Below are 16,000 nucleotides of genomic sequence, written 5' to 3'. Positions count from 1 at the left end.
AAATGCCAACAAAAAGGGATAAATATATACAATATTTGGCACTCATCAACAGTATAAGTTTATCCATTTTAGTTGGATCAACAATGGATGTTTATCCATGCTAATGGAAAAATACTACCATTTCACCAGCTGCAGTTTCAGATCCACCAACAAAACCATCAACAACCATTTATAATCCATAGCAGCAACCACCATTTTCTGTTTTGAAGCTTCAACACCAATTCCAATCATCTGAACCACCATGAGTTGTGGGATGTAGATTTTTAATTCAATTCAGCATCATCCCAAATTCAGTAGAGATGCTGTTGACACAAAACCCCTTATTAGACATACCACCTCACAGACAATCTAGAAAGCAAAACGAACTTCCAAATGAATGAAAATAAAGACTAATCACCTTGAAGAACGCAACTCACCCTTTAATTCAGATAATTATAAATAGCTTTCTAACGGAATTCAGCCAGTGCCTGACTCTTGTTACCTCAACTAATAATGCCAATTTTAGTATCCCCATCTCTCTCTATTGATTTCAAGTTTGATTGAAAAGATTAGAAATCACATACTCGAATTCATTAGAGATGCCAATTGAAACATAATCCCAGATTAATATTTGTCTATGTGATTCCCACTGCTTCATTCCAAACTTAAAATTGAACTTCTTTAATTTCATTGAAAACCCACGATTTCTTCCGAATTCAAAGACGAACACTAAAAATCTGGTGCTGATTATAGACAATCATTATCCGTAACACCAAGATCAGAAATCAGAATCCATTAATTTCTAGTTTTCTATATGAATTTGATGAACTAAAATATGAATCGGAATAAGGTCTTGAGTTTTATGTATCAGATCTGAAAATAAAACGAATATGTTGATCAACTCTACTAATAAATGTCACTATTGGTGTTGCTTGTTGTAGTGGAGGCGATCGAGATGGTGGTGGTGATATGAACGATGAATATGGTGGTGGGGAGAGGGACGGATGCGGTGGTGAGATCGATTGTTTCTTCTCTGAAAGAGAAATAAGAAGATAAAAACAATAGATAGAAGGGAAAATTTGGAAGAATTAAAAACCTTATTGGACCTTGATGGGCTTAGGGATGAAGATGGACATATTTATTGTGTGATAAGGATATTTGTATAGACCATCAAAAGTAGGGACAAATATTCAATTACCGCTAATTTTTACTTCGAAGAAAAAAGTACAGTAGATTATTTTCCAGAGTCAACATTTTGATTGTTGTCAACCGATGGATAAATTTGACGACACATATTTCTATGGGTGATTCTAAACAAACCGAGAATTCAGACCACACAAAAACCGAATTTCAACTTTTGTCTCACGAACTTTTGATGTGGTCCCGATGGGCCCCGCGGAGGACAGCAGGGGATCCCATGTTTTGGGTTTTGGTGTGTCTAGCGGTTTCTGTGTAGTTTAATCACACCGTTCATTTAGAATTTTTGTATTTCTATTTGGTTTATGTGACGTCGGAAGAGACAGAACATCACCTCTTTCCTACTCATTAGTGTCATGTCAAGATGGTTGTTATTCAGCTGTCACTCAGCTGTTCAATAACATTTTCGTTTCAAGGAAATACCAATTGGTCCTAAGAATAATATATTAGAGAGAGTCCAGTCCAATTGACCTAGTCAATTGTCTGTTTGGTCCTATTTGGTAATATAAATTATAGTTTGGTCCAAAAAATTATGGTTTGGTCCTAGGGTGATGTCATGGATGATGTAAATGTCATCTTGTAGTGGCAGAAATACCCTTTTGGGACCATCACATCATCCATGACGTCACATATGATATATATAGTCAATTATCAAGAGAGAATATATTATTTTCAGATTTATTTTCTCTCACCTCCAGATTTTGAGATCTACTTTCTCTCTCCTCTTTTTTCTTCTCCTGCTGCTGCATACACAATGAAGATTGTGTGAGTTCTAGGGTTTTGATTTTGCAGAGATGATGAATAGGATTTGCAGAGATGATAAACGTCATGAGTATATCAAGATGATGAACAAGACGACGATTTTTTGACAAAGATTTTGTGTTTTCTCCCTGTTTTGATGTTGTTTGTGGTTGAAGATGATGATGAACACGATGAAGATGATGAAAACGATGAAGATTTATGTTATTCTTCGTCACTGCTGCTGCTACTGTTGAAGATGATGAATTGATGAAGTTCATTCTTGAAATGAACTCTGTTTTTCTCCCTGTTGTGATGTAGTTGTGGTTGAAGATGATGATGAACACGATGAAGATGATGAAAACGACGAAGATTTATGTTCTTCTTCATCACTGCTGCTGAAACTGTTGAAGATGATGAATTTGATGAACTTCATTCTTGAAATGAACTCTGTTTTCTTTAGAAGATGATGATGCAAACGAATGAAGATGATGAAGATCTTGATTTTGATGATAAAGATCTTGTTATTGACGATGATAAAGATGACGATGATTTTGATTATGATGTTGAAGATCTTGATTTTGTTGTTGAAGATCTTTATTACTGATGTTTGCTGCTCGTGTTAAAGATGAATTTTTGCTGCTGTTGAAGACGATGATGTTTTGCTGCTGCTGTTGAAGACGAAGAAGAAGATGAAGTTGATGATGCTGCAGTTCGTTTTTACGAATGAACTCTATTTTTATCAGGAGTTCATTTCTGGAATGAACTCTGGTTTATGTAGGTTTTTATCAGCATGATGAATGAACTCTGGTTTGTATAGGTTTTTATCAGGAGTTCATTTCTGGAATGAACTCTGGTTTATATGTTTTTTTATCAGGAGTTCATTTTCTGGAATGAACTCTGTTTTTTTAGGTTTTTATATGGAGTTCATTTCTGGAATGAACTCTGTTTTTTTAGGTTTTTATATGGAGTTCATTTCTGGAATGAACTCTGTTTTTTTAGGTGATTTCTGAAAAAATAAGTAGAAATTAACAGGAGTTCATTTTTAAGAATGAACTGCTACAAAAAAAAATAAAAAAAAAAATAACACGGAAGGGTATTTTTGTCCAGTTAAAATATTTTTAAATAATTATGGACCAAACAGTAAAGACGCTTGACCAAAAGACTAAACAGACACGGACCCACCTAAAAAATGACCAAACGATATTTTTTCCTTTTCATTTTTAGGGTAAAATAAAAAGGTGAGTACCTCCTTTTTAGAAACCGAGGCAATATTAAAGAGCAAATAAACGAAAAATCATTAAATCATTAAGTTGTATAAAATGCAGCTTTACATCCAGATAATTTGCATATACCTTTCTTATTATATTTGTATCCTTACAATCTCTTTTGCACTGCACATCATTAAGTTGTATAAAATGCAGCTTTACATCGATTTGCATATACCGTTCTTGTTACGAGTATATTTGTATTTTTTACAAACTCTCTCTTTTATACTGACAAAAAAATGAAACACAACGGGCCATAAAATAAGCCAAGACCCTGAAAAATCCTTAAACGCAAAACTTGGGGTTTGTATAAGTTGTATCTGACATCTACTTGAAGTTACTGAGGAGTAACCTATTTACAGATCCTTCAAAAATGGACATGTATGTTTATATAAATAAAACCAGACAAGAGAGCTGAGATTATGCAGGTCTCTCATTTGTGTTAGTCAGTTGGGATGACACATCGTATCTTCGTCTTGATCAGGCACTTTCATATATCAGGGGAGACATATGAAATACATAGACATGAACTTTTTAAATCTTTTCCTATACTCTTTAGGAGAGATAACTGTAGGTTGCACATTTTTTGGAACAACGAGGGACAACTTCACCCATGACTCAAGTTGTTTGTCCCAGGTATACTGTCTTAAATAGTCAATAATGCCACATACAAGTTCACCTTTCTGGTTATCAACTCCCACAATCAAAGAGTAATCCATGACATTAATGGACTGCAAGATATCAACAAAACACAGATTGCTCAGCTTCTATACTTTATTTTTAGTTGGCGATGCATAATCAAAGAAAGAAGTACTTTAACTGCATACTTACAGTGAGGAAAGATGTGTCATTCCAAATAGCCCGTTGCAAATGTTGCTTAGTTTTTTGACTCATAAACAACGGAGAGATGCTAATGTCTTCAACGAAGTTCTCATCCAGATAGACTTCCTTGCCATCTGCATGTGGAGTGTATCGGGCATACTGCGTACCTTTGAGATCATACATGCGTGTTATGTTTCGATTAAAAATAATATTCTCCATGACCATCAAGTCATATTTCAGATCCTTTCCACTTTTGGTCTGCCTTATGGTAACCTACAATAAAGAATACCAGAAATATATCCATCAGAATTTCACTGACAATGAAGCTGCATAATGATAGAGATTGTAGGAAAAGTGACCTGATAAATCCCTAATATTTTTGCAAGACACGACTGACTGCCTGAGCTTAGAGACTGGTTCACATACTTAAAATAATCTGGGGCAAACTCAAAAAAGGAATCATATTCTATCTTCTTAATTTGCTTGACGATAAACCTGTCGTCCATTGTCTTCACAAAGAATGAACCACTCTTTCCTCCTTTTGCATCAAAATTCTTGCAACGGCTTAGAGAAGCGATATAGCCGATTTCGAATGGGCAACATTGTTTTCGGAGAGCACGGAACTCCTTTTCATATATACAAACCACAGAGTATTTACTTTTCCCTGAATGTTTCCCATCTCCTAGATGGATCTCTAAATGAGATGCCTCCAATGATGAAAGATAATCCCCCATTGATGAGACATCGATGCTTGAGCTTGAGAATAACTTTGTTGATGAAACACGTTCCCCCGAAGATACTCCTGAATCTGCAGAACGTGTTGGAGGCCAATGAGGCGATGCAATAGAGATATCAAAGGCCACCTTTTCATGTTGTCGGTTATGCAATATGGCTAAAGCTCCTGCAATTGCACTTGTAGATTCATCCTCATAGACTGACACAATTTTGGCATCAGGAGCAACTGGAATGTGCAGCCTGGATCTTTCCTCGGTGACCAGTAGAGTGGCGGTAGATAGAATTTCTGGAGTACACCTACTGATGGGTTCAAACTTACGTTGTAAGTAGTTCTTCTGGAGATCTTCCATGTATGCCTCTCGAGTTTTTGAAAATGGAGTCCAGACCCATTCTTCAGAGTCAGCAGAATTGAATAGCTCCTTGAACGTGGACTTTGAAGTCTCACCCATGGGTAACCCATGACGCTCTATATTGGCAACTTTCGGAGGGTCTGAAGTAAGTAAAGGAAGACTAGAGGTGCGTTGAGATAGTCCAATAGTAGAGCCTTGGCCTATCAAAGAATCATTTCCAGCAGTGGATGCTGACGACTCAATAAGAGTGACCCCATCATCTTTTAATCTTTCGATGAGTGTATCGTCTGCCCTAAGAATAGAACTTAACGCCCTTTTCGGTTGCTCCACGGGATCTTCGAATTCTTTAATGAAATCTTCACTTGCAGCCTTACATATTTGATCAAATTTTCTGTCGTTCCCAGCATTATCTTGATCAGACACCACATCAGTGATGTTAGCAACACATGTCACAGCTGCTACCCCAGAAACTTCTTCACCAGGATGGATCGTACTTATTTCTTCGATTATTTCACCAGCAATATCATCCTTCTGCAACTGTACTTGGTCTCTATGGATTGCTTTTCTTGACTTTAAAGTGTTAATCATTTTGGGATCAGTAGACTGAAGACAACGGAAGCGCCGATCCCAAATATATGACTCAAGAACCAGTTCCCGGATTAAACGATTCAAGCTGAGCATCTCATGCATTGTGCACCCAGCTCGTTCCTTATCAAAATATACTTGAATGAGATCCTGGTTTTGTTAAACACAACAGGAAAAATGATCTCAGCAATAGCATCATGTAAGATGATAACATGGTAATGAGAAAGAAACCTATTTCTGAAGATCAGACGTAGACACCTAGGAGTTTCACTTTTGATTAATTTAGATCATCTAAATGACTAAGAGCGTGGACGCAGGAAATTAAGAGAAAGGAGCATGAGCAATATCTACTGGTCAACGCACTTTTGACAACCTAAGCTTAATACCTTAAGGATTCCGTGGTTTTAGGAGACATCATATGATTCTTTAGTTGAACAGAGGTTATGATTGGCAAAATAGTAAAGTTACAGTTAAAAGGTTTTCCTGGATTGTAAAAATCCTAACATATGCCTATATTCCCTTTTTAAGTAGAGGATAATAAGAGGAATCTAGAAGCGGGCAAAGAGTACCAGCGAAACTCAAAACAAATGTAATTAACAAGACAGCTCCACTAACCTCAAAATCGGACCTCTCCTGAATTAACATCTCTTCAACTTCTGATAATTCCTTTAGTGGACATGTATGATCTAAACCTTGGTTTAAGCTGCAAAATAAAGATTTGATTTTCGGCAACATGCTTTCGACTTCCGAGAACAGCAAGATACCTCTTTCTAACACCTGCAGAAATCCATTGAAAAGGTCACTTCCGATACTGGTAAGCAAGAGGCTAATTAAGACAGCTGATGAACCTTTTTAACTTCTTTCTCCATCCAATCTCCGTTCTGTTTGTTGAAGTCCAAAACAGGAGGAGACATAGACACGGTGTAGATTTTTAGCAGTGAGTATCTGAACATTGTCACCATGGGGCCCAATCTGCATAACACCCATACAGATTACTACGGATACAAATACACAAAACTAAAAAATGCACAAATGCCAGTTATTAGGATCACAGCACAATACCCATAAAAGTAAAGATAACCCTTGCGCATAGAATGTCCACAGCTCGATAATTTGATAGAAGTGGAGTGACTTGAGAAGAAAAGCTCCAAAAACTTTCCTAATGATAAACAGCGGGTTGCATTTGACATCACCACTCTCCTCGTAGACCGCTCACATTTTAAACATCGGCTCCACATCCAAAGTTTCCCTTCTGATTCACCGGGCAAGCAAAAGGTAGAATAGCATTTAACTCGTATTGTGAGCTTCCCACGTTGGTGCATATACTGGTAAACATGAGATTCTCTGGAATCATTGCACCCAGAGCATCGATATGTCTTCCAATAGGGAAGTTTTTATCAGTACATAGTTCAAGTGACAACAAAAGTCGAGCCTAACAAATTTATAGTTAAAGATATGAAAATGAAAGGAAAAGGAAAAAGGAAAGGAATATCTGACAACCTTATTCAGTAGATGATTGCACAAGAACTGCTCGAGGGACATGTCAAAATTACTGTAGTACTTGAAACGATACAAGCGGACTGGTTCACAAACTTTCGCATTTATGAGGTTGCGGCTAGAAGTCGAAAGCAATATGCTATGGGCATCTAACATTTTGCTTATGTCATCCTTCTTTTTATTGGCTTGGTTTTCATTATTAATCTCGCCCCACTGGGATTTCAATGGGTCTTTACGAAAACTAGCCTTGGTCTCAGATTGAACACTATCCTGCGGTTTATCCTCAGCATCTGCTTCACTAGTGATATGTATGTCAGGTGATGTGGAGATAGGCAAGGCAGCTTTACTCTGAGAATGTGATTCGCTTCCCTTAAAGCCAAACCACGTGGAGAAGGACCCATGAGAAGCAGAGGAAATGATAGGCAAACTGTCCTCGATAACTTTCTTAAGAGAGGTTGAGATAGACGATATTAATTTTCCGTGATGAATGGTTGGTACAGGTAGTGCATGAGATGTATCTATCTGCTTATTGTTTCCATCTTCGAACCCGTTTTGGTGTGCATAAATGTTTCCTTCATCAGCAGAATTTCCTACAAAGCAAATGGAAACAGAATATCATTAGAAAACGAGGCTGACATTCCACCCAAAGTAATCCTTGAAAGAAAAATCATTAGAATTAAGTAAGAATAGCAAAGTACCCAAACTAACAACTGGCAGTTGTTCATCTTTTAAGAAACCATCCAGCACAGCAGAATCAAGGGTTGAGAACATTCCCTTCTGGTCGTCAAGAAACGAAGTCTCAAGAATTAGATGATATGCAACAATAACTGCACAATGCATCACGCTTTTAACCTTCTTCAATTCGTCAGTGTGCGACCCCTTCAGCAAAACCTGTAGATATCAAAAGATTCAAAACTAGAGAATACATTGGACTTGTGACTGTAGCGCATGGTTAAATCTAAATGATATATTCAGATACAAGGTCATATCACATGAATGAAGCCATATAGATAAAATGTTTTTATGCCACTATTTGTAGTTCTGACTGAAAATTATCCTAGCAGTAGGTTGCAATAAAAATAAAATTTACTTTGGGTGATTCCTAAAAGGCCATATGCAAGTTTTAACTCGGGCATCATAAGGCATCAAACAAGAACCCACATATTAAATATCCTTATATTGCTTTAAATTTACAATTGAGGCAATTAATAACTTAATAAACTCACCGTACAACAAAAATATCTTGGACAACCCTCAAGGAACATCAAGCTCTTAATCGGCCTCCTTCCACCTTCCCCAATATTTTTGTGTTCCTCTGAAAATTTTTCGAAATGAAAGAAGTCACATTGTTTGAGCTTCGTTGCCAACGAACTGTTAGCAGAAGATACAATCTCTGAACCAGTACAACGAGCAATTCTCTCCAAGCGATGCAGCTTCATGTCAATGACTAGAGTTATTCTTTCTCCGAGAAGAAATTCTTGCACATCACGAGAAACAGATTTCTCCACTAGAACGACATTTGGATGAGAGATCCGTATAATCTCACGGAGGGGACTAAGATCATTCTCCTGCATGCACCAAACTACCAGTATCAGTTGAATAATAATTTCACCCAGGGTTGATGACCAATCAAAATGCAAACCATGCTACCTGCATTGAATTGAATGTCAGTAACCCGTTTGTGCTCTCTCCAGGTGCACTCCGAGGCACTGAATTTAATGACAATAACCCGCTTTTGCCCTCTCCAAGCAACAACAGTCTAGGGTTTTCATACTTGGTTTGCATATTCTTGTGTGCAGTGTTCTTCTTAAAAACCAATCCCTTGACTAAGTGACTGCAAATGGGATTTCACATTAAAATAAGATAAAAAGGAATTGTACAATGCTACTTACAGCGAGTTGATGGAGTACAATACAAAATCAAAATGACCACATGTCAACTGTTATTTCCGCAATGGGATTGACATATACATTTGTAAATCAGGTTTATCTACTCTGTGCCAGCTTTTTAAAGTTTCGTATGTGGGTTTAACACAATAAACCAATAGAAGATACAACTGGTTTCAGTTACTCACCTTTGACTGCGGCGACCAGTTGCAATACATTTCACTTTCACAAAGGCTTCGGCATCTAGTGTTTTTACCCCAATAGCTTCATTCTTAATAAGTAATGCCGCTTCCCAAGACAGAGAAGTAACTATGTCAACCCAACTTTCACCAGGCTCCACTAACGAAGAAATGCCCGCTGATGTAAGAAGTCGAGCAACATAGCTCTTGAACTCCCCATTCATTACCTCTGCCATTTCTTTCTGGCAAAGCTCTTCAAACCCAATGCCCTTACTTACTTCTTTTCCCATTCCACTTAATGAACTGGGTTTCAACCATTTCGTTTCACCAGCATATTCATCTTCATCGTTCTTGATAGTTAACGTGCTAGCTGTGTCATCATCAAGATATTGTGGTCCAGGAGGCAACCAAATGTCAGGATCTGCTTCAAAATCAAAAGAAGAATAGGGTTCCGTTGCATCCTCTGTATCCTCTTTTCCAGTAATCTCAATGTTTTGACTCTGATCACTATTGTTGTCTTCAACATAATCCACGGTGACTGTACCTGACCCATTAGTTCCTTCAACTAGAAGTGTGCTTCTCTCGCTATATTCTTGACCAGTATCTAGCGCACCTTCATTCATGTCATCACTACCATGCAGTAGAGGAGGAAAAGAAATGAGTCGCATGTCTGTTAAGTAAAATTAATACCATCATGTAACAAAACTGGTGCATTGACTAACTTTGAGAGCATAGTGCTGAACGCAAAGGTGTCCATGTCAATATTTACTTACCTTTCTGAGGGAAATTCATCCTCCGACAGCTCACCTGAATATAAAAAGAGGTTGGAATAAATAATTGAAGTTCATTGGAAGCAAAAGTAACAATGTAGAAAAAGAAAGATGAGGTAAATTTACTGAATACTGAGACGAAGCTATCGTAGCTTTGTAATGAAGCAGTTGGACTAAGCAATGGTGTCGCGTACGGAGTCGAACCGTCTGGATCCGTTGACTCTTCCATGTATTCGTGATCCTTACAGAAATGACAATGCATATTGATGTCTTTGCAATCCAATTGCAATTGAGTTTCTTTCATGTTTAGTTCCTCTTCAATGTCTGACTTAGTAAGTGCCATACCACAAACATGGCACATTCAACTCAAAAGAATGTCGTAAGAGCAATCAAGATCCAGTGTTCATGTTACGTTCCCCTTTAATTTCCAATTTTGTAAGTGCTACACCAAAGAGATGGCGCATTCCAATCCAAAGAATGTCTTGCAATTCAGATAAGACCAGTTCACTCTTGAATCCTAATGAATTATAACCACAAAAGAAGGATCGATAAGTCAATAATTCTTTGTATCTCTGATTATCTAGTTGAAAAGTATCCCCTAAGATTAAATACTTAATCCAAATTTTCAGATGATAAGCACCAAATTAAGATTAAAACCACAACACACATGAGCAATTAATAGACTAACATTTAACAAAACTTACAGAAATTAGTAATTGGATTGGATCAAGAGAATGTCTGCTGTTCCTCCACACAAGCAACTAAAAAAAAAGAAATCATTCACAAATTCAGAATGCTAAATAACAATCGCAGAATTCTGCTTTTGTTAATCCGATGAACTTGAATTCAAGAATCGAGATCGAATAAGTGTACTAAAGCTCATGCATTGGTTTTAACTGCCGATTATATAAAACCCTCAATTTCCAAAACTCAAAAAAACCCAAAATCTATTCCGCCATTGAATACAAAGCATATCCAAAATCCAGAAAGAAAAGGAAATCAAGGAATAGTAATAAACTTACAGTTAAAGCAACCAGAAGAAAAAACCCATCTAAACACGATCATCAATCAAATTCAAAAGTAAAGGAAAGAATATTTCAAAAATGTTCTCAGTTTCTTCTTGTCTAGCTACTTTCTCAACGAAGAATTTCGGGGAAAATGAAATGGAAAAAGAATAAAAAACATAAAACAAGTGGAAAAAGAAGAAAATGAATTTCAGTTTGTGGGACCCAGAGTAAGAACAATGGAATGGATTGAGAGTACGGCGCAAGAGAGATTTTGATTTGTTGACAGATTTCGGTGTGTTTTTTCTTTTTCTATTTTTTAATCATTTTGCACGGTCTTTTATACGTCATGTCTGCAGGCTTGCAGTATTTAACACGGTATGACACGGGTCAACGATAGGTGACTGATTTGGTCTCTCGAAAACACTTGCAATCATGATCAAATTCACGAGTCTACGTTTAGAAATCTTACCAAAGATCTTGTGTCATTCCCCAAAAATGGTGATCAGTGACTTGTCAAATCAGCTATCAGACTTATTCCTATTATTATCGGATCTGCGAAGTTCACAGGGTTGCCCGAAGTAAATAGATCTGAGTACACGGGAACGATATGAAGTTAATGAATAAGCGAAATAGATTGGAGACACGAAGGACCCATTGGAGTGTTGAACAAGGTATCATCTGCGAAGCAGGATAGGCGAAATAAGGTTACTTGAACGAGAAGACATCTGACGAGGTATATGGATTGTTGAGCAAGAAATGATACAGCTGTTCCGACAAGGTGCCGAGATTATCGACGAGAAGGAGCGGAAAACTTTATGGAAAATGGCATGGGCGAAGTAAAAAATCAAAGTTCACATGGAATGTGTGATATCCGACGAAGTAAAATGATCTGTCTTCCACTAACTAGTTTGCCTATAAATAGAGGTCCTTGGTCATTGTAAGACATGATGGAATTTTGGTTGTGAGAGAAATATAGTCTATGGTAGATACATTAGGGTTAATCTAAGTCTTCATATTTGTATTGTTTTTATAAGTTAACTAGTTTGAAACCGTGCTATGCACCGGGACTGTTGTAATTTTTTACACCGTTGGTTAGTATCAACTGAGGCGGGGCTTCGCCCCGCACCCGTCCTAATAAGAGTTCTAATACAATGGAAACTTAATTAATTAATACTCGATTATTTAATAAACTCTCTTAAATAATATTTTTAGGCGGTCTCAAGTTGGGGGACAAAGTGTCAAATTAATAATTCGCTAAAATTATAAAATAATATATTTTTGATTATCTATGTAGGTCCCACATGAAGTATAAATTAATAATCATATATATATATATTCAACAATTATGAACATTTTTTGAAAAATGATTTATGAAGAAATTATTTAATGTGATTATCGTTAAAGATCTCGTTTCGTGAAGGGGATCTATTGTAGAACTTTCATTACTTTCTTTCCCATTTTTATCAGTTCCCATAACACTCTTAATTATATCTTCATCATTCAATAGTTGCATAACTTCATTTTCTTCCGGATATTCAGGACATCTTGACATTCATTGAACTGACCCAGCTTTTTGATCAAACTTGTTTTATTTGTTGATTGAAGTTTACAATGAAGAAAAGCGAGAGATTGAAGGGTGCTTTGAAGAATTTAATATTCTAACAGTATTTAGAAAACAATTCTCTGATAATAAATTTCTCTATAAGTTAATATTTTATCAATTTATCGGTTAACTAATATCTCGCTTAATTAATAAATTTTTACGGTCCCAACAACATTAATTTATAGAGTGTCTACTATAGAATTACTATCCACCAAATTAAAAATTAACAACTAAAACTATGTAACTAAAAATTTCTACTAATCAAAGTTATAATATTATTATCATCAACAGATCTCACATGGTTTTAAAAACTAATTTCAAGCAATTTAATAAAAGAGTAATATATTTTACAAACAAACTAAAATAAATAGATTTAAGTAATCTCAAAAGTAACATAATTAAAATCTAAATACTAAAGCATTAAACCCGATCGACCTCACATACCAAAAACAAATATAAAATGTTCAACATTGCAAACCCTGATAACTCATGGAAGTAACTAAGAACATCGAGGTCGATTTATTAAATTCTATGGTAGATAAATCAAAAGTGCTAATAATAATCTTGCCAATTAATTCAAAATATTTAGTCACAAACCTTAAACAAAATAAATTCTTAACTACTAATTAAATGATTGATATTATCTAAAAACTACTAATTAACCAACATGATACCTAAACACCTGGTACTTTGGTAACTGGCTCCCACTTGGTGAGGCGGGGCTTCGCCCGCACCCATAAAGGGTTCCAATTAATAACTGTAGTGCATAATGAAATCATCAATCCAAATTTAGTATATAAGCATTTGGAACTAAATTCATCAATTACATACTGTTTAAAGTTTTCGAGATTAATAAATCCTCTAAAAGAAAATACTTTTGGAAAATCATACCGATTTTTGAAATAAATAAGTAGTTCATGACATTACCAACATCAGTACTCTAAAATAATCAGTAAGGATAGATTTGAAGTCATTTAATCCAGTAGCACTACAACGAAACTTAGTCTTGCTAGACTTTAGAATACTCATTTCTTGCTTAATCCATATTTGCAACTTAGAAGTAAAGAAACAAAGTAATAATAATATTCTGCCTCAAAAATCCAATAATGGCTTCTAGTTCAGCCAAATATTGTTCGTACTTCACCCGCGCGCTATACACTCCCCACCTAGAATCAACCCACCAACTCAACTGCTCCTCCAAGTTCCAACTTCATGTAGTTAAATGAAAAAGAAATACTGAAAAGAATCACCCACTATATCATTGTATCAATAGTTATATTAGAGACACTAAAAAGAAACACGATATTAATATAAAATATATGGCAAACTCTAAATAGTGTAAAGCATATGAAGTATTTCACATCAAAGGAAATATAATGAAAACTCATGTACCTACGTCAAGAATCAAGAAAATAACTCAATTGACTGTAGTTAAATGAAAAGTCACACTCATTGTATAGTTGCATCAATGCCTGATATTAAAAAGATACTAAAAAAATGATATTAATATAAAATCAATTGCCAACTATAAAAAGTGCAAAGCATATGGAGTGTTTTCTGTCGAATAAAGATATACCAGTGCTTCAACTTCTTGTGGATATATTGTATTAATCAATATCTGATATTATAGACGCTAGAAAAATATGATATTAATATAAATAGATTGGCAACTTTAAATAGTACAAAGCATACAAAGTGCTTCCCATTGAAGAAGATGTAATCAAGGAAATGCATTGATATGTCTATCTTTACAAATCATATACGTATATACTTGTGTTAAGAATCAAGCAGACAACTCAACTCGTTGTAGCTAAATGAAAAATCGCACTCTATAATTGTATCAATACCTGATATTACTGTCACAAAAAAAGGTATATAAAATCGATGGTCAACTCTAAAATGTGAAAATCATATGAAGTGCTTCCCGTCAAAGAATATGTAATCAAGGAAATGCGTTGATATATCTTCATTCGGAAATCATATACTTGCGTTAAGAATCAAGCGTCCAAATCAAATGTTCCTTAAAAAATCACACTCATCATATAGTTGTATTAATAGTTACAATGGAGATACCAAAAAGAAACATAATATTCATATAAAATAGGTTGTAAACTCTAGAAAATGCAAAGCATATGAAGCGCTTCCCGTTGCAGAAGTCGTAATCAAGGAAATGCACTGGTATATCTTTTTTCAGAAAACATATACTTGAGTTCAGAATTAAACGGCCAACTCCCTATAATTAAACTATGGTTGATATGCAAATTTTTATTTAAGGAAAAGGCTTTGTATCTCAGTATTTTAACCCGAAATTATTAAGAGAGAGAGATAGCAGGTACCTACTTCCCCACACGCATCAATACTGGTGATAGAAAGGATAAATCCCAAAATTATTAGGCTTCAACGTACCATTGTTGTTTCTTGTAATAATTTTATGCAAAAAAAAGGATAATTGGATAATAAGATATTTAACATACGAATTTCTAACCAAAGGAGATTTTGATTATCTGAGGAGAATTTTGATAGTTTTGAGCTTCCCCGGCCAATGGAAGGAGGGTAAGCTCCTTGTATTATTTCGTATCTGATATGTTGAGATTTTGCATATACTCTCGTTCCCTTAATGGAAAAATGGAGAGATATCTCCTATGATTATTCACATTTGTGGAAGTTCAATTTAAATTTTTTTCCCCAAACATAGAGTATATAGTTTTGAATGTTATCCCTACCTTGAAAATTTTCAGAAATATTTTTGTAGCACGGAATCTCTTAACTAAATAGTGGAAAGCTCCCATAGAGTTTGCCTCGCAAAAATTGCATTGTACGTTTTATCTAATAATTATAAGATGACTCCATGTATTATAGGTGAGAGTTGACTTTGGAAAATAATTACTCAATTTCAATTGTTTAGCTGAATCATTATACTTGGTTGCATTGAGTTACAAATACCCATTCAATGAATTATAGGATGAGATAGTGCACCCCACCACACACGTCTTTTGAATTACACGAAAAGCACGTACTTTTAAAAGTTCTTTTTGTTCACCGTGAAGTAGGGTATCTAAGCAAGCAGTATTAGTGGGTTGTACTACAAATAATATGTTTACATAGTAAGTAGCCCGTTCCACATTTGTTGTTTTTTTGTTAATTATTTTTGTTAATTAAGTTTTACTTTCTTCATATATTAGTGTTTCCTGAGTTAGTGCAACTCAATTTTATTATCAAATGATGAATTGTGTATGTACCCATTGGGGTTGACCGGTGAATTGCATTTGTAGTCATAAAAAGTTAGAAGAAAAACAATGCTTTAACTTACAACTCAGCTCAATAGTGCTTACTCCCAAGTACGTACAAAAATTTTCATTATATCCGTTACTAATTTAAAGAAAA

At 35.4% G+C, this 16,000-nt stretch overlaps 1 protein-coding gene across 1 annotated transcript; it reads right to left on the bottom strand.

Annotated features, from left to right (window-relative positions):
- Window positions 1–3,249: 3,249 nt before the first annotated feature.
- On the bottom strand, window positions 3,250–11,169 carry LOC113283233 (putative 1-phosphatidylinositol-3-phosphate 5-kinase FAB1D). The gene is made up of 15 exons (XM_026532423.1): window positions 11,029–11,169; window positions 10,711–10,767; window positions 10,133–10,523; window positions 10,010–10,043; window positions 9,246–9,866; window positions 8,822–9,005; window positions 8,398–8,739; window positions 7,870–8,062; window positions 7,175–7,761; window positions 6,737–7,050; window positions 6,523–6,646; window positions 6,290–6,451; window positions 4,364–5,824; window positions 4,014–4,277; window positions 3,250–3,913 (listed from the first exon to the last, which is right to left on the bottom strand). The coding sequence occupies exons 3-15, from the start codon at window positions 10,365–10,367 to the stop codon at window positions 3,680–3,682; spliced, it is 4,755 nt and encodes a 1,584-aa protein (XP_026388208.1). The 5' UTR covers window positions 10,368–10,523; window positions 10,711–10,767; window positions 11,029–11,169; the 3' UTR covers window positions 3,250–3,679.
- Between the last annotated feature and the right edge of the window lie 4,831 nt (window positions 11,170–16,000).

Source organism: Papaver somniferum, chromosome 5 (genome assembly GCF_003573695.1).
Source record: "Papaver somniferum cultivar HN1 chromosome 5, ASM357369v1, whole genome shotgun sequence".
Lineage (NCBI taxonomy): Eukaryota > Viridiplantae > Streptophyta > Magnoliopsida > Ranunculales > Papaveraceae > Papaver > Papaver somniferum.
This window is presented reverse-complemented; position numbering and strand designations above follow the sequence as displayed.

Bases quoted from the DNA above. Each gene is read 5' to 3' on its own strand.
- LOC113283233 (XM_026532423.1), bottom strand. From the start codon at position 10,367: ATGTGCCATGTTTGTGGTATGGCACTTACTAAGTCAGACATTGAAGAG. The intron at 8,063-8,397 runs GTGAGTTTATTA...TGATATCTACAG, and splicing joins CAAGATATTTTTGTTGTACG to GTTTTGCTGAAGGGGTCGCA. The intron at 7,051-7,174 runs GTTGTCAGATAT...CCCTATTGGAAG, and splicing joins GCAATCATCTACTGAATAAG to ACATATCGATGCTCTGGGTG.